This window comes from Agelaius tricolor, unplaced genomic scaffold, assembly GCF_023055355.1.
Source record: "Agelaius tricolor isolate 1412-34295 unplaced genomic scaffold, bAgeTri1.0.p SCAF_1, whole genome shotgun sequence".
NCBI lineage: Eukaryota > Metazoa > Chordata > Aves > Passeriformes > Icteridae > Agelaius > Agelaius tricolor.
Window position 1 is genome coordinate 56444275 of NW_027269261.1, and position 16254 is coordinate 56460528.

The window sequence follows — 16254 nt, forward strand, 5'->3', positions numbered from 1 at the left end:
ATGTTGAAATCTTGCAGGGACATCTGTAATTCAAATTCTCTGTAGTGTATGACAATGTAACTGACTACAAAGATAGGCAGTGGAATGGAAAAGAATAAATATGCTAACAAGAGTAAAATGTGACCAACTGTGTTATGAAGTCCCCACTGTGTTGATGTAATAATTCTCCTTGAGTCGAGAAGACATGGTTCTGAATAAACACAGGAAGCCAGGTTACACTTTACAGTCATCTTCAAAACTTCAGGTGAAATCTATAGAAAATCCAGATTGTATTTCTACTATTATTTTTCAAGGGAGAAAAAATTGCAAGTATTGTATCGGTAGTAATGAAATGCAGTCCATATGGGATGAAAATCTTTCCAGCATATTTGTTACAATAACTTTCATTAGATTCTGGTTTATTTTCCAGTTGTAAATGAATGTTTACAGCCATGTATTTGTTTTTCTTTTCAATGATTTCCTGACTTAGTTACAATTAAATTCCTGATTGTTTGAGATGTTTGAATCAGTCATATAGGTTTGATAATTTCTTTTTCATAGAAGTGGCATGAAGACATTACAATCTACAAAGATGATGTAGAGGAGGTTGGGGTATTGGCTCAGCAAATACTAGAGGAAAATCTCACTGCAAGTAGAATGGGAAGTCAAGCTACACAGCTTACATCTCGCTACCAAACTCTTCTTCTTCATGTCTTGGTAAGTAACATCATAAGTTGTAACATCATAAGTTGCCAGTTAAGAAGCAAATACAAGCATTTGTAATTAGACTTTATCAGAGTCTGTTTATTACTGTAGACTCATTAGCACAACATTCACATATACATTCAGATACATATACACATTGATTTCATATGTATTACAGAAACATAATCAGGATAATGAAGCAGAATGCCCTGTCACTATCTTTTTTGATAGTTTCAGAGGAGAAATTCAGAATAAAGTATGCTTGAATGCCAATTGACCTGCAGAGAAATGTTTTCATACTGCCACTGATACACATTAGTATGTAGAGTTTTGATTTGGTAAGGTGAAGTCTTCAGGTTAATTTAAGTAGTAATTGCCCCATAGTGCTGTAATGAAAAGTCACAATTCAAAGTTCAAAATGTGAGTACATTTTCAGCGTTTAGTATTAGTTCAGTTTTAACATTGGTGATTGACATACATGCACCCTGACAAGAGCCCTGTAAGAATTATTCACTATTTATGAAATAACTCAAAGCTTATATGTTTTATCTTTGTATAATAGATTTTATTAATAAATAGCAATTTATTGTTATCTTAAACCAATACCAATGATAAACATCTGAGTGGTCCTTGTTTCTACCCCTTACCCTCTGTATTTGTCTGAAGGAGCAAGTAAAGTTTCTGGAAGAAGAAATACGCTGTATGGAGGAGTCAGAATTGTCTTTTAGTGCTTACACAAATTGGTATGGAGCTACTAACAAGAACTTCAAAAATGTGATCACCAAATTTGACGTGGTTGATAAAACAGTAATGGAGAAAAAAGTGCAGAAACTAGAGGTACAGCTTTCTTAAATGCAATTTTTGTTTCTGTTCACAAACAGGAGGCTGTATTTTAACATACATCTTAACAGCTGGTCAAAATTCTGGTTTTACCTTCCCAGAGGAGATAAGACTACACAGTACAAAACTTTCTGTTATCACATCTCCTTAGATCATAGTTTGGCTATTGAAGTTACAAGTAGTCCTAAATAATATAGCAAATAATCCTAAATAGTATAGTCCTAAATACTAGTCCTATCTTTCTGTAAGGCATGCTTGTTTCTGTTTTATGTTAGGTTAAAACTTAAAATAAATTCCTATATCCCCAATTCCCTGCAAGTATACTTTCTCTGTGCACTGTGTATTTTCTATGCCCTGTGGCAAGAAGTGCTTCCTATTTCTCTTCATTGAAACACTCATATTTCATTCCAAAAGTTGTAGATGAGCTTTTAATATGTCCTGCAGCTTAAGCAGCTTAAATGTAATATGCTAAGGTAAAGCTTTCATCTGTTCCAGAATTTGGAGCAGAGATCCTCTCCTGGGAGCCCTCAGCTTTGTTTAAGTTCACAAGCCCAGTGCAGGACAGAAGAATTTGCTTTATCTGCTTCCTTCTAGCTTGACCCATCTTAACTCCAGGCAATTTTGTACTGAAAAGTCCACTCATTTTCCCTAGCAATTCTTTCTGTGTCTGTAGCAAAGTTTAAAAAAGGCAAGTTTTCATACATTTTCTGTTAACCAAGGTTTCCTTCACAGGTGCTATTGAGTGATATGGACATAGGCCACAGTTTACTGAAATCAGCCCGCGAGAAGGGGGAGCGAGCTATAAAATTCATGGAAGAAAATGAAGTTGACCAGTTAAGAAAAGAAATTGGAGATCACGTGGAACAGCTTGAAGAGCTGGCTGGCTCTATCAGAAAGGAGCACATGACTTCAGAGAAGTGTCTTCAGCTGGTAAAGGAGTTCTCAGACAAGTATAAGGCCCAGACTCAGTGGGTCATGGAGTACCAAGCCATCTTACATGCTCCTGTGGAGCCAAAGAGTGAACTCTATGAGAAGAAAGCACAATTATCCAAACACAAGGTAAAAAGGGTTATCTCATAATACTACTGAATTTATTTTAATCTAGTGATTCTCAGTAAATCCTCTGATCGGGTATCCAAGTTTCTTCAATAGGTACATGAGATGTTTCTGCTCTGAATGTCCCAATCAGCATCAATGAAAACACGCATGATACCTGTTTCTACAAACCAGATAGAGCCCCTTGATTTGAAATGTGAATGTCCTAAAAAGGCTTCCATAGCTGGAAGTTTCCTGTAATGGAGCAAAATTCTTTTATGAGTACACATATGAGTAATTGCATCAGCTTTCTGGTTAAAGCTGGATGCCCCAGCTCAACTGATATCCCAGACAACTGTATAACCTCCCAAGTTTTTGTCAGGATTTTAATGAAGTGTTTAGGGTTGTTCTCCAGTCACACAAATGAGTAGATGTGTTTACAAACCCCATTTCTTCTTCTAATGATGTTTTCATAAAATACTCTAGGATTACAGATGTTTCATGAAATGGTACTGCTCCCAGCTGAGGTGGAGTTAACTCTACTCACAGCAGCCCACGTAGTGCTGTGCTTTACATTTGTGGCTGAAAAGATGTTGCTAACAAACCAATGTTTTGGTAATTGCTGAGCAGTACCTACATTGCTTCAAGGCTTTCTTGCTAAAGCTGCCCAGTGCCCCTTACCATCTCATTAAGGGGATGGCTTTGGTGATACTTTCCCACCTATTTTCATAGTTTGTTCCTCTGAACAAATTTTATCCCTAGAACTAGCCACTTCATGCAGATGGACTCCTTTGCTTCACCAGCTCCAGACTGTCAGCCGTGCTACTAATCACTCTCAAAATGACCTGTTGTTTTTATATGTGTGCACAGTTGTTGTCTCAGGGCAGGGCTGAGAAACAGAATTCTGCCTTGGTAAACAAAGTTCTGCCTGTCTGGAAAGGATGGCATAGACCATGGTAGAAGGCTGTGCATCAGATCAAAGGGAAGTTAGTGAAATACCTCTCCAGTGATCAGTAGATACGTTTTAATTCTTGCTTGCATTGTAGTCCATACAACAGACTGTTCTGTCTCATGAGCCCTCAATAAAGTCAGTGATTGAAAAGGGAGAGGCACTTTGTGATCTGGTGAATGATGTGGCTCTAAAGAACAACATTCAAGACCTTCAGAGCAGTTACCAGGAACTCTGCAGCAAAACTAAGGTAAAAAGGAAGAAACCTCGGGATTCTTCCAATTTGCTGTATTTTTACCCCTCTTTAAGAAATTAACTGTTTATTTCATGTTGTCATGTCTGTACAAAGAACCAGCTACCCTTAATTACTCTTGGTGCTTTGTTAGGGTTTTTTTGTTTTCTTTTGGAGGAGGGACAGAAGTGACAGGCAAATTTTGAATATGGAAAAAACTACATAAATAAATCTAACCAGGGTAGCTGAAATGAATTGAGTGTGGCATATGTAGTCTTTGTGTTTTGTACCACTAAGGAGGTATGTATCAGTGACTATTCTGTGTTATTGTTACTACTTTTAAAAGCATTTATTAGAATTCTCAGTACATTATTTCTTGAAGGGATCGATCCCTTTAGATTATACTCTCTCTTGTTTCTGCTTGATCTCCACAAACACTGTTTAGTTTAGTTGTTGAATAAAAGGCAGTGGAGAAAACAAACTGCAAGATGGATATAATTTAATTCAGCAAGGACATTATTAATTAACACTGATTCATTAGTCCATATGTATGTAGTACTTTGGAAGGTCTAATGCTTCTAAATACATCCTAAAGTATGATTATTCCTAAAGCTTTTAATAGGTTATACTCCTAACAGGGATAAGCTCTGCAAACCATGTTAGTACTTATGTTTGACCTAGGCACCTTTAATTGCCAATCCAGACACCAATAGGAGATTATTTTATTTTTTTCGAGGTTGATTTTTAGTTTAAAGACACACCTCTGATCTGTAGCAAAAAAGTGATGCCCTTTGCATTAGATACAATTTTGGGGGCTGAAATTTCCTGGAAAGAATAGAAGAGAAAGAAGCTTCCTGGAAAGAATAAATTCTTTTTAAGTCAGTGCATACATTCTTAATTTGCCTACCACAGGCATGGGCAGTATGTACATGCAAAGGCTGTAAGCAGCAGCCACAGCATTTGGTAGGTCAAGTGCAGTCTTTCAGAGTGTGTCATAACTGTTAGTCAATTCAATGTCAAGTTGATTGTGTTCATTTCTCAAATGTTTCCCTCAGTCTTCAAAGTATGGTATTTCATCTGGAATGAAAATACTGCTTGGTACCACAGAAGTAATTATTCACAGAAATGTATTCACAGAATAAATGTGTGTTTTGATTTCTTCCTTTACAGTCTATTAATGTAAGCTTTTCTCACAGGAATATAAATTTAGATGATAATTCTTAGTATGTTTTCAAGTTCTTGGTGGGTTTTGGCTTGTTTGGGGTTTTTTTAACTCTTGTAAAATCAAATCTTGTAAAAACTCTTGTACCTGAAAAATGAATTTCGGTTATTGTGGACCTGCAGGCATGTGTTGAAACCTTAGAGGTGAGAGTAAAAGAACATGAGGATTACAATAGTGATTTGCAAGAAGGAGAAAAGTGGTTATTACATATGTCCAGCAGATTGGCCAGCCCTGACCTCATGGAAAGCAACAATCTTGAAATAATCACTCAGCAATTAGCTAACCAAAAGGTGGGTTCGCTAGTGATCTTCCTTTGTAAAATAGAATTTTTCTTCTTTGCTTCTCTTCCTCTGCTCCAGAGCTCTAATTATTTGTCATTCCCCTATTTTATTTCTCTTGCTGCTAACTGTGTAAATAAGCATCAGTGTCATTAATGCAGTTAACAAATCTGGCTTGTTGTTTGCAACTTTTCTTGGATGAAACTGCATTTACACAAAGAGCTTTGTTGTACTCTGATCTGAATTCTGTGTCAGATTTTCCCTGAGACTTCCCAGAAAATGAACCACAAAAACGATTTTGGTCATTTTACTCCTGAAGTATTTTTTGTTTTAGCATTTCTAAGGTTGAAAAAAAATACATTGAAAATTTTCTTGGTATGGATCTGCTAACAAGAACTTTAAAAATGTGATCACCACATTGAATGTGGTTGATAAAACAGCAATGGAGATGAAAGTGCAGAAACTAGAGGTATCTCTTTTAGGTTGTTCTAATTCTGAGTTCTTGTATTAGGTTGTAGCTTTTAGTCAAGGTAGTGTTAAGGTTGCTGTTAGTGAAAATCGTTTAATACCTTGATAGCCAATACTTTCTAGAAGACAAAAGGGAACAAAATCCAACCTAACACTACCTGAAACTGAGATTCCAATGGCAAATTTTTAAGTCTTTAAATTATTTGTGATCGGTGTGCTGCTATTTAACTAATCTCCTTAGATAAAAAATTAGCTACACCAAGCTCAGTGGAAGAACTGTCCACCGTGAAAGAGCTTATGGAATGAGATATGATTCAGCATGAGATTTAATTTGCATTACTAGACACAAGAGAAGCTGGAGAAGCCCTGAAGAGCATACAACAAATGAAGATTAGGCATAGTCATGGGGTCTGAGCAGAGAATGTGTACACATTATGACAGTGCTACTGCTCTTTCTGTGGGGTATCTGTGTAAAGACTTTTGACAATGACTTTACCATGAACATGGAATCCAACAGCTTGACTATGAGAGCACATGTTGTCTGAATTTTTTTTTCCAATCTGAAGATGAAAGTGTTTAAAGGAGGGAGAAAAACGTTCTGCGCCACAGCAAGCATATTTCTTCAAAAGTATTTTATCTGTTTCTTAGGCTATCATGGAAGAAATTGCAGGATTTGAAGATCGTTTAAACAACCTTAAGAGTAAAGGTGATTACCTGATCAGTCAATGCTCAGAACATCTTCAAGCAAAATTTAAGCAAAATATACAAAGCCATCTTCAGGGAACAAGGGACAGCTATTCTGCCATATGTAGCACAGCCCAAAGAGTAAGTTTTGTTTCAAAGATTTTTTTAATGCCATTTAAAAATAAAGTGCATTATTATTTCTGTGAGTTATTTCTTTAAATGGTATAAAACTCTTCCTACTGTTTCCATTTTGATTGAACCTACAGGTTACTGAGCACTTCATTATTCCTGTGCTACAGCTAAATTCCTTGTGATCCAAATGTTGTCTTGCAACCAGCAAAAGTAGTGGCCTTTCAGTTCTATATATTGCCACATGCTCACTACCTTCATGTTACACTAGCTTCTGAGCAGCTGCAGAAGAAAAAAATAGACCTTTTTCTATTTCAAAAACTAGGGAGCAAATTGCAGTCTTAGTGTTGATAGTTTGCATACATACATTAACAGGTCTCAAGTATGTGCTAGGAAATACTGTCTCTCTCATTAAAACCAGAATAAGAAGGGACAGCTGGGTCATTCTGTTAAACCAATTAGGAGATCAAGCTAGCAGTCAAAGAAATGCCCAAACAAAATGCAAAAAAACCCTAAACAAAACAACCCAAAAACAAACCAAAAATAATCTTCGATAAAATCAATACGAAAATGTTGGATACAGGAAAAAGAGAGCATGTTCTTCATTTGCATCTCTAGTTTTTCTTTCCAGAATCTGTGCATTAAATATTGTGCATCTTCTTCACATGTTATCAGGGTGCAGTGAGAGTTTAAGGAGCTTTCAGCCCTTGGAACTTTTATGTACAAGGGCTAAAATAATCAACATCTTGATAGTTCTATTTTATTGGCAGTTTTCAAGGTAGGAAAAGAGAGACAATGTGATATTTGAAAATGTGATAAACTTACAAAATGTTTTATTTAGGTGTACCAGACTTTGGAACATGAGCTCCAGAAGCATGTTAATCATCAGGATACTCTTCAACAGTGCCAGACTTGGCTGTCTACTGTGCAGTCAGAGCTAAAGCCAACGACTTGGACAGCGTTCAGCCTGGCAGATGCAGTTAAACAGGTAAAAGTTTGAAAACTTTTTTAGCGCTTGAAAAAGCTCAATTATTCTTAACAAGGTGAGTTCAGATAAGAGATTTAAATGTCTAGAAACTAGACATTTTCTAGCCTTCTCAGAAAGATGTGTAGCCTTAATGTTCATTCCCAACCCCAGAAGGAATACCTGGAATGCAAAATATCTGTAGGTGAAAAATAAAAGAGGGCTTTTACTGGCTCTGCTTAATGCTTAGAAACATGTTATCTGAAAAATGTTGGCTAGTTAGATAAATCAAATACTCCATAGATGTGTTTAGCAGAGGGGTTGTGTCTTTCTGCTTGTCCAATTGCCCATCTATCTACTATGTTCCTCATGAGACCTTTTCACACTGCCATGGACACAGAGTCAATTATCAAGCAATTAAAACAATTTTTCAGTCTAAGAGCATATAACTGCCTGTAGCCCGCATTGACCATTAAGAATTTGTTCATTGATTTTTGATTATTCTTAGTGACAATGTGTTTTACATTGGAATTGTAGCTTGGCATTAAATTAAACTGGTATGGTGCTAAAAATGCTGGAATTCAGAGCTGTCTCATCCATCATCTCTCTTAACAGAGACCTTGAAATACTAAAGATGGCAGACCTACAAGAGGAGGTAAAGCAGGGTGTGTGTGACACAGTGAGACCAGCACCTAAGTGCCACTAAGCTGAATTTCTCATCATCTGTCAGACACTGGAAAATTTTATAGCTGTAGGAACAGGACATTGTTGATAAGCCCGTAAAGCTCTGGTTCCAATTCACATTGGAAAAGTCTGTTACCTTGTTGAGACTGTGTGTTGCTAAGAAATAAGCTAGCTAATTCATATGTCTCCAAGTACTTTGGTAATTAGGTAATAATAAAGTTTTTAAGGATTATTCCTTTCCATAATTATAACATAGCAACATTACCTAAAAAAAGAATGTATTTCTACATTTAATTTTATGGAAAAAATAAGAAGGCAGAGAAAAAAGACTAAAATGTATGATTGCAATGAAGCAAGATATTATTTCCACAGTCTCAGAATTTATTTTTGAGTTGTCTTCCCTCAGGTTAAACATTTCCGGGCTCTGCAGGAGCAGGCCAATACATATTTGGATCTCCTGTGCTCCATGTGTGATCTGTCAGATGCCACAGTGAAGAGTACAGCAGCAGATATTCAACAAACAAAACAAACGGTACAAGATAACCACAACAACCCACTTCTAATCCTATTTAGAGCTTTAAATGCCTTGATCTGTTCCCTTTTAAAAAGGTCATATTGGGTAATGGTTTAAAGAAATTTCATCTTACTTTCGTCTTAAGTATTTCTTTAGAGATAGTTAAATAGTTTTCTCTTTCTGCTTCTTTTTTTTTTTAATTATTAAATTCATACATTGCCATCCTGGTACTAATAAAAAGACACACAACTAAGGTTGCTAAAGGTGTACTTACACAATGTTGCAAGATGTTGGTCTAAAGCTACAGAAATAAAATTCTGTGGAAGAAAACTTTATTCAAGTTATATTTGCAAAAAACAATTCAGTCTAATATTCTCAGTATTTTATTATATCTGAGACATATTTTATTGTTATTATTTATTCAACAATAGACATATGTTCATATTGGCCTATATTAATGGATTACTAATATAATAATCATCAAAACAATAGAAAATATGATGGTTTAGTTAATGAATCAAAGTACATCTTTTTCTGCATATTAATTTATAGAAGTTTTCCTCAATTTTAAGTTTTAAAGTCATTTAATGCTTAGGTTTAAAATAGAACTATAAATTTAAGTTATTGGAAAAGTATTATGAGCATTCCCCTTGTTTTAAACATGAAAAATTTAATCTCTCTTACACAGACACACAACCAAAGTTTTGAAACTACTTCTAGCAAGAGTAAAAATCTAATACATACAGTAACAGCATTCCATACCACAGAAGGGAATTGTACACATCCAAATGACCCATAAAAATATGGCAGTCCAAGAAGTAAATAGCTGAAAAACATCCCAAACATCAGAATAAGACACTCCTTTGACATACAAAGCAGTGAAACATTGCTAAGAAATCACAGATGGTATAGTGCCGAGATACGCTAAGCTGGTTGAGTGTCTAAATCTTAAGGGCACCCGACTGCTGTATTTAGAGCAAAAGCAGCTGTGTCACTATTGGTGTAAGAGGATTGATGGCTCAGATCTGGTAAGCATTCTTATTGGCATTTCAGAAGAGGCATATAGGAAAAATAACTGGGCTAAGCATATTAAATTGAACTATTTAGTTGAAACTTTTATGTAGGGTACACTCTAGCAATAGTCTTGGCATGCAGCAGACTAAATTATACAAATAATTTAAGCTTTAACAGAGGACAAAGAACATTGAAATACAAACATTCATAAACTTACTTGCTTCTCTCAAGGGTGAATGATTGTTAATTTCTTTTTTGTTGTTGTTTCCACCTATATTTCCTTTGACAGGTACAATTTTTGTGACTTTTGAAGGTTAAGACTCGTTTTGTGAATAATGTTAGCCCCTTCAGAATCTGGTGCAGAAATTGCTTTAGTACACTATTGTGCTCAGAGGAAGAATGGTATTCATCCTCCATTCTCCAAAAATAGATGAATTAAAGCATTCCTACTCCATTTCTTTTCTTCTAGATTGAGCAACAGATAATGCACTCACAGTATTTGTCTCAAGGTTGGGAAGAGATCAAACAGTTGAAGGCTGAGCTCTGGATATATTTCCAGGATGCGGATCAACAAGTACAGAATTTAAAAAGGAGACGGGCAGAGTTGGAGCTAAATATTGCCCAGAATATGGTACTCCAGGTTAAGGTAAGGAGTCTTTGGGTTAAGAATAGAAGGTAAGAAAGAAGTTCGTCCTGTGGCTGATTTTTTTTATGATTTATATTATATGCATGTACTGGATACAATGACTAACATGCTCTAAACAAGAGCAGAGAACATAGAGGAAAGAGTGTTTCCTTCTTGATGCTGCAGGGTGATTTGGAGAGGAGAAAACTGTACTTCAGTATTTTTCTGGCTTTGTTTTTTTAATAATAGACAACTGTCCGCCTCCTGATCTGATTTGCATTTGCTTTTAGACTAGACTAAATGCTGATCACAGTGGACCTGAAGATAAGATTTACAAATTGTGCTTGCTAAATTCTTTTTCTAAATAGTTTAGAAGTATTTCAAAATTAGTCAATGAAACTATTTGATATTGCTGATCTCTAAGAAGAGGTATGACAGAAACAATTTAATTAATGAGACAAATGCCTTCATATCTTCTCTCATTCATTCCAAAAGAGACATTTTATGACCATTCTGTACACATCAGTTACTGCACATACCAATAAATTTACAAAAAGATAATTTCTTTAATAAATGATTAAATATGTGGGTTTTGCATTTTTGGTCTAGACTTTGCTTGTATTATTTTTCTGATGTGCCATGAGTTAGGTGAAAAGTCAACAGTATTTCCTCTCCATTTCTGTTCTACTCACACTTTGGAGCAAAGTCAAAGCCTTTGAAGATGCCTCAGCACAATCTGGACTGAAAGCTGTTATACCAGCTATCATGAGAATCCAAGAAGAAGAAGGAGTCTCTATTTCTTCACTCTTTCAGTCAGTAACTTTGGATTATAATGAAAGGGAGACACCCACTGTACTGTTAGATGTGGCACAAGGTGTTTTCTTCCTAATCATTTCCCCTGGTAAAGGAAGATGCCTAGCTCCATTTGAAGCTGTCATGAAGAGGAATGAGGCAGAGCTGGAGATGGGTGTGCTTGTTTAGTTATAGTTACTGGAACTAGAATGTAGAAAAAGATTATATTTACCTTAGTGTGTAAGGGCTGAAAAATATTTGGTTAGTTTTAGTTGTCAGTATATTGTGTATTCTTCTTTTTGGGATCTCTCTGACTTCTTATTTGGTAGGACATGTATGCAGGTGAACTCCTTCAGTTACTAGCTATTAATCATACCTAGGTAATCCATGGTTTTGTTTCAATAGTGACAGTGGTAATGGTTGCTGTTACAGAAGTAGGAACAATACAGGTTACGGATATGGAGTCTCACTGACTCATGGACTCTGCTTCCTATTTTTAGTCTCTAATGAAAAAGGAAAAAAAATAAGTGAGTAATAGCTGGTAAAATGAATTATTCTTGTGAGATTCAAGACTACCTTGCATGTTTTAGTGTATGGTGGGGGCTGTGCTAGTCCAGAAGCCTGGACAACAGGATGTGACTTGATCACGAGTTCTGTTTTTATCACTGGCACTTGGAAACTCCTCTGGCTTGCTTTAGCATCTATTACCAACTTGTCTTCACGTAAGAGGATGGGGAGGAGGGTTTGGAGAGGAGTGAAAGCACTGCTTCCAATTTACATCTGCAGAGCATTTTCCTGAGCAGATAATTAGTTCATATATAATTTATTTATTTCAGAGCTTTTATTTAAGTTGCATTTTATAATTTTGAATGCATGTTATTATATTGGGTTTTACTTGTATCTTTTTCAGGAATTCAGTCAGAAGTTGCAGTCTAAACAGTCAGCTCTCACCTCTGTGACTGAGAAAATGAACAAACTAACCCAAGGACAGGAATCACCTGAACACAAGGAAATAGGCGAACTGAGCAACCAGTGGCTGGACCTCTGCATTCAGGCACATAATTTGCTCATGCAGAGGGAGGAGGATCTGCAGAGGACAAGGGATTACCATGATCGCATGAATGTCGTTGAAGTTTTCCTGGAAAAGCTCACAAAAGAGTGGGACAACCTGGCTAGGTAAAAAAGGAGTTGCATCCACAAAGCAAACTGTGCATATGTGCTGAAAGAGCTGTTTACAGAGTGGAAGCCACTAAAAATCCCTTTTTGCATACTTAATTAAAAGCACACCTCCCTTATTAATTATCAGGCAATTAATCCTTTCTCTTGAGATGAAGAGAGTTTGACAGGTCAGATCTTCAGTTTTTTGTCTTTAAGGCAAGCACTGATTGATTCTGTCTCAGGGTATAGCATTTCCTGATATTTCAAGAATGTTGACTATTTCATTTAAACTCTTTCATTTGTGGTAGTCCATGAATTCATGGTTCATTCAATGGTTCATTTTCACTGCATTATATCTATTTCACTGTGTTATATCTATTAGACTGTTATATTAAAGCTTAGTAACTACTCCTAAATATTTGCAGCTGCTTTGCAAAGGATAAGCACACCAGCTGTGAGTAAAATTGTGAGTGTATTGCTGCTCCTGTCACTGCCATGAAACAAGATTCACTTCAACCTCAATACTTGCTGTTCTTCATATGTGCAATATAATTAGTATGGTCTGTATTCATGTAAATGTGTATGGTCAGCCTGATGACCATTCAGCAGATGAAAGGGAAACTAATAAATTTGTGAAGTTTTTAAATTAATATTCAAGGCTGCTGCCTTCAAGTGAATTGGAAAACTGTAGGTCTTTATATCATATTGATTTCATTATATCATTAAGTATGCAGTGGGCTTATAATTAATCCTGACTTCTTTTAAAAGCCTATGCTGAAATACCATCTAATAACTCATTTTTGTCCTGTCCTTTTTGATAACAGATCTGATGCTGAAAGTACAAATGTGCACCTTGAAGCTTTGCAAAAACTGGCAATTGCACTACAGGAAAGGAGATTTGCTCTGGAAGATTTGAAAGATCAGAAGCAGAAGATGATAGAACACTTGAATCTTGATGACAAAGAATTAGTAAAGGAGCAATTCAGTCATTTTGAACAACGCTGGACTCAGCTGGAGGACCTTGTCAAACGGAAAATTCAAGTCTCTGTTTCAACCTTAGAAGAGCTCAGCTTGGTGCATTCCAGATTTCAGGAACTAATGGAATGGGCGGAGGAGCAGCAACCTAGTGTCTCAGAGGCTCTTAAACAGAGCCCTCCTCCAGATATGGCTCAGAGTCTTCTCATGGATCATCTTACCATTTGCAGTGAGCTTGAAGCCAAACAGCTTGTTCTGAAGATGCTTGTGAAGGATGCTGACAGGGTGATGACCAACCTAGGGCTCAATGAAAGGCAAGAACTGCAGAAAACAGTGTCTGATGCACAGCACCATGTGGCTTGTCTCAGTGATCTGGTTGGCCAGCGTAGAAAACACCTGAATAAAGCGCTGTCTGAAAAGACCCAGTTTCTCATGGCAGTCTTTGAGGCTACAAACCAAATTCACCAGCATGAGAAAAAGGTGATGTTTCCAGAACATATTTGTCTTTTACCAGAAGATGTGAGTAAACAGATCAGGACTTGTAAGAATACCCAGGCTAATCTGAAGGCCTTTCAAAATGAGGTCACAGGGTTGTGGGCTCAAGGAAGGGATTTAATGAAAGAAGCAACAAATCAAGAAAAGAGTGAGGTGTTAGGTAAACTGCAAGAACTACAGAATGTGTATGACACTGTTTTACAAAAGTGTAACCAGAGATTGTTAGAACTGGAGAAAAATATTGTTTCCAGGAAATATTTCAAAGAAGATTTGGATAAAGTTTGCCATTGGCTAAAACAAGCTGATATTGTCACATTCCCAGAAGTCAATGTAATGAATTCTAACACTGAGTTATACAGCCAGCTGGCAAAATATCAACAGATCCTTGAGCAATCTCCAGAATATGAAAATCTGCTACTTGCACTGCAAAGAGATGGCCAAGAAGTCCTACCATCACTTAATGAAGTGGATCATTCTTATCTAGATGAAAAACTTAACAGTCTCCCTCAGCAATTCAATATTGTCACTGCTCTGGCAAAAGAAAAATTATATAAGGTTCAGGAAGCAATTTATGCCAGAAAAGAGTATGCCTCTTTGATTGAGTTGACGAGTAAAGCTCTGACTGAGCTGGAAGACCAGTTTATTAACATGGACAAAGCTCCAGCTGCTGTTTCAGCCAAAGAAGCTGTGTCACTCCAGCAAGCCTACAGAGATCTCTTAGATGAAGCCACAAGCCTTGCTGCAGCAGTGGATGAACTGAACCAGAAGAAGGAGGCTTTTCGAAGCACTGGCCAGCCCTGGCAGCCAGATGAGATGTTAAAACTTGCCACACTATATCACAAGTTGAAGAGGCAAATAGAACAGAAAATCAACCTGTTGGATGACACAATAGAAGCATGCCAGGAGCATGAGAAGATGTGTATGCAGTTTGAGGCACAACTAGAGACAGTGAAAAAGGAGCAGGTTAAGGTGAATGAAGAAACTCTTCCAATAGAAGAAAAGTTGAAAATATATCATTCTCTGGTGGGCAGCTTGCAAGACTCAGGAAGTCTTCTGAAGCGAATAACTGAACATCTAGAAGCCCTTTCTCCTCAGGTTGACTCATCTGCTTATGAGACTACAAATCTCCAAGTTAAGGCTTGGCAAGAGAAGCTGAAGTCTTTGCATTCTGCCATTGTTGACACGGTGATGGAGTGTGAGAACAGACTTGTGCAGAGCATTGACTTCAAGACAGAAATCTGCCGCTCACTCGAATGGTTGAGGTGGGTGAAAACAGAACTTAATGGAACATTAAGTTTGGACCTCAAACTGCAAAACATCCAAGAAGAAATCCGAAAGGTTCAGATACATCAGGAAGAAGTGCAGTCAAGCCTCAGAATAATGAATGCCCTGAGCAGTAAAGAGAAAGAGCGCTACATGAAAGCAAAGGAGCTGATACCTGCTGACCTGGAAAACACTCTTGCTGAGCTGGCAGAACTGGATGGTGAAGTTCAAGAAGCTATACATATGAGACAGGTTAGTCCACCCAAACCATCATTAGTTTCTTGGTAACAAAGCTGAAAAATATGGTTCTGTGGCTTGATCTTTACAATCATCACAAAAAGACTAATTTTAGTAAGCCAACTGTCTTGGTTTTTTAAATTACACAGGCTTCTGTGATTTTATGTTTGTGACTCTCCCTTTTATTTCAGGCTACCTTGAATAAAGCATACAACCTCTGCCAAAGGTACTACCAAGTGATGCAGATAGCAAATGACTGGCTGGAAGATGCTCAGGAATTTCTTCAGTTAGCAAGAAATGGTCTAGATGTTGAGAACTCTGAGGAGAACCTAAGGAACCATGTTGAATTTTTCAGCACAGAAAGTCAGTTTAGTGATCACTTGAAAGTGTTACAAGGCCTTGTGTCTGAGATAGAGCCCTTTTTACAAACCACAGCAAGCGAACAGCTGGTGCAGAATGTAGCTGCATTGGAGGAAAAGGCCAAAGGGACACAGCAAGAAGCCAAAACCCAGCAAGAGCGGTTACAAAGGTATAGTTTTTCTTTTTTTTTTTAATTCTCTTCCTTCATTTTAAGATCACCTTGTTGGTAATGAAAGAAATAATCAGAACATTAGCTGACGTTTTTAAATATTTGTGCTACTTTTTAGAGAAGTGTATATTGGGGATTCAGAGCTCTTGGATTCTGCTTTCTTTTCTGCCCTTGACTGACTAGTTGTGTGATTTTAAAGGAACTCTGGTATAATTATATTAAGCTTGGAACAGCATGGAGAAGAAGAGTAGGGAATAATTGTCCTATATTTCACCTGACAGAAGATGTATGCACAAATAAATGAAATTGAAGCAGTTACTTTGAACTAAAAGGAAATACCTTTTTAACAAACATAACTATGTTTCTTATTATTCCTGAATGTTCTGAATCCCCTAAGTTTTGGTAGGATTAAACCACAACATAGGCAGAGTCTGAGAAAAAGTCCAATGAGGCCTACTAAATGCTCAGCTGTGTTTTCTGTAA

At 36.9% G+C, this 16254-nt stretch overlaps 1 protein-coding gene across 19 annotated transcripts in view; it reads left to right on the forward strand.

Moving 5' to 3' along the window:
- The window catches only part of SYNE1 (spectrin repeat containing nuclear envelope protein 1), a 289195-nt gene that overhangs the window by 158210 nt on the left and 114731 nt on the right, over positions 1-16254 (forward strand). For all 19 annotated transcript variants that reach the window (XM_071435338.1, XM_071435390.1, XM_071435430.1 and 16 more), the window contains 12 exons: positions 541-696; positions 1351-1521; positions 2257-2583; positions 3606-3758; positions 5085-5252; positions 6357-6533; positions 7363-7509; positions 8576-8701; positions 10167-10343; positions 12025-12290; positions 13097-15257; positions 15434-15771. In XM_071435338.1, the coding sequence (XP_071291439.1) occupies positions 541-696; positions 1351-1521; positions 2257-2583; positions 3606-3758; positions 5085-5252; positions 6357-6533; positions 7363-7509; positions 8576-8701; positions 10167-10343; positions 12025-12290; positions 13097-15257; positions 15434-15771 (4367 nt within the window). The remainder of the gene's footprint in view (positions 1-540; positions 697-1350; positions 1522-2256; positions 2584-3605; positions 3759-5084; positions 5253-6356; positions 6534-7362; positions 7510-8575; positions 8702-10166; positions 10344-12024; positions 12291-13096; positions 15258-15433; positions 15772-16254) is intronic.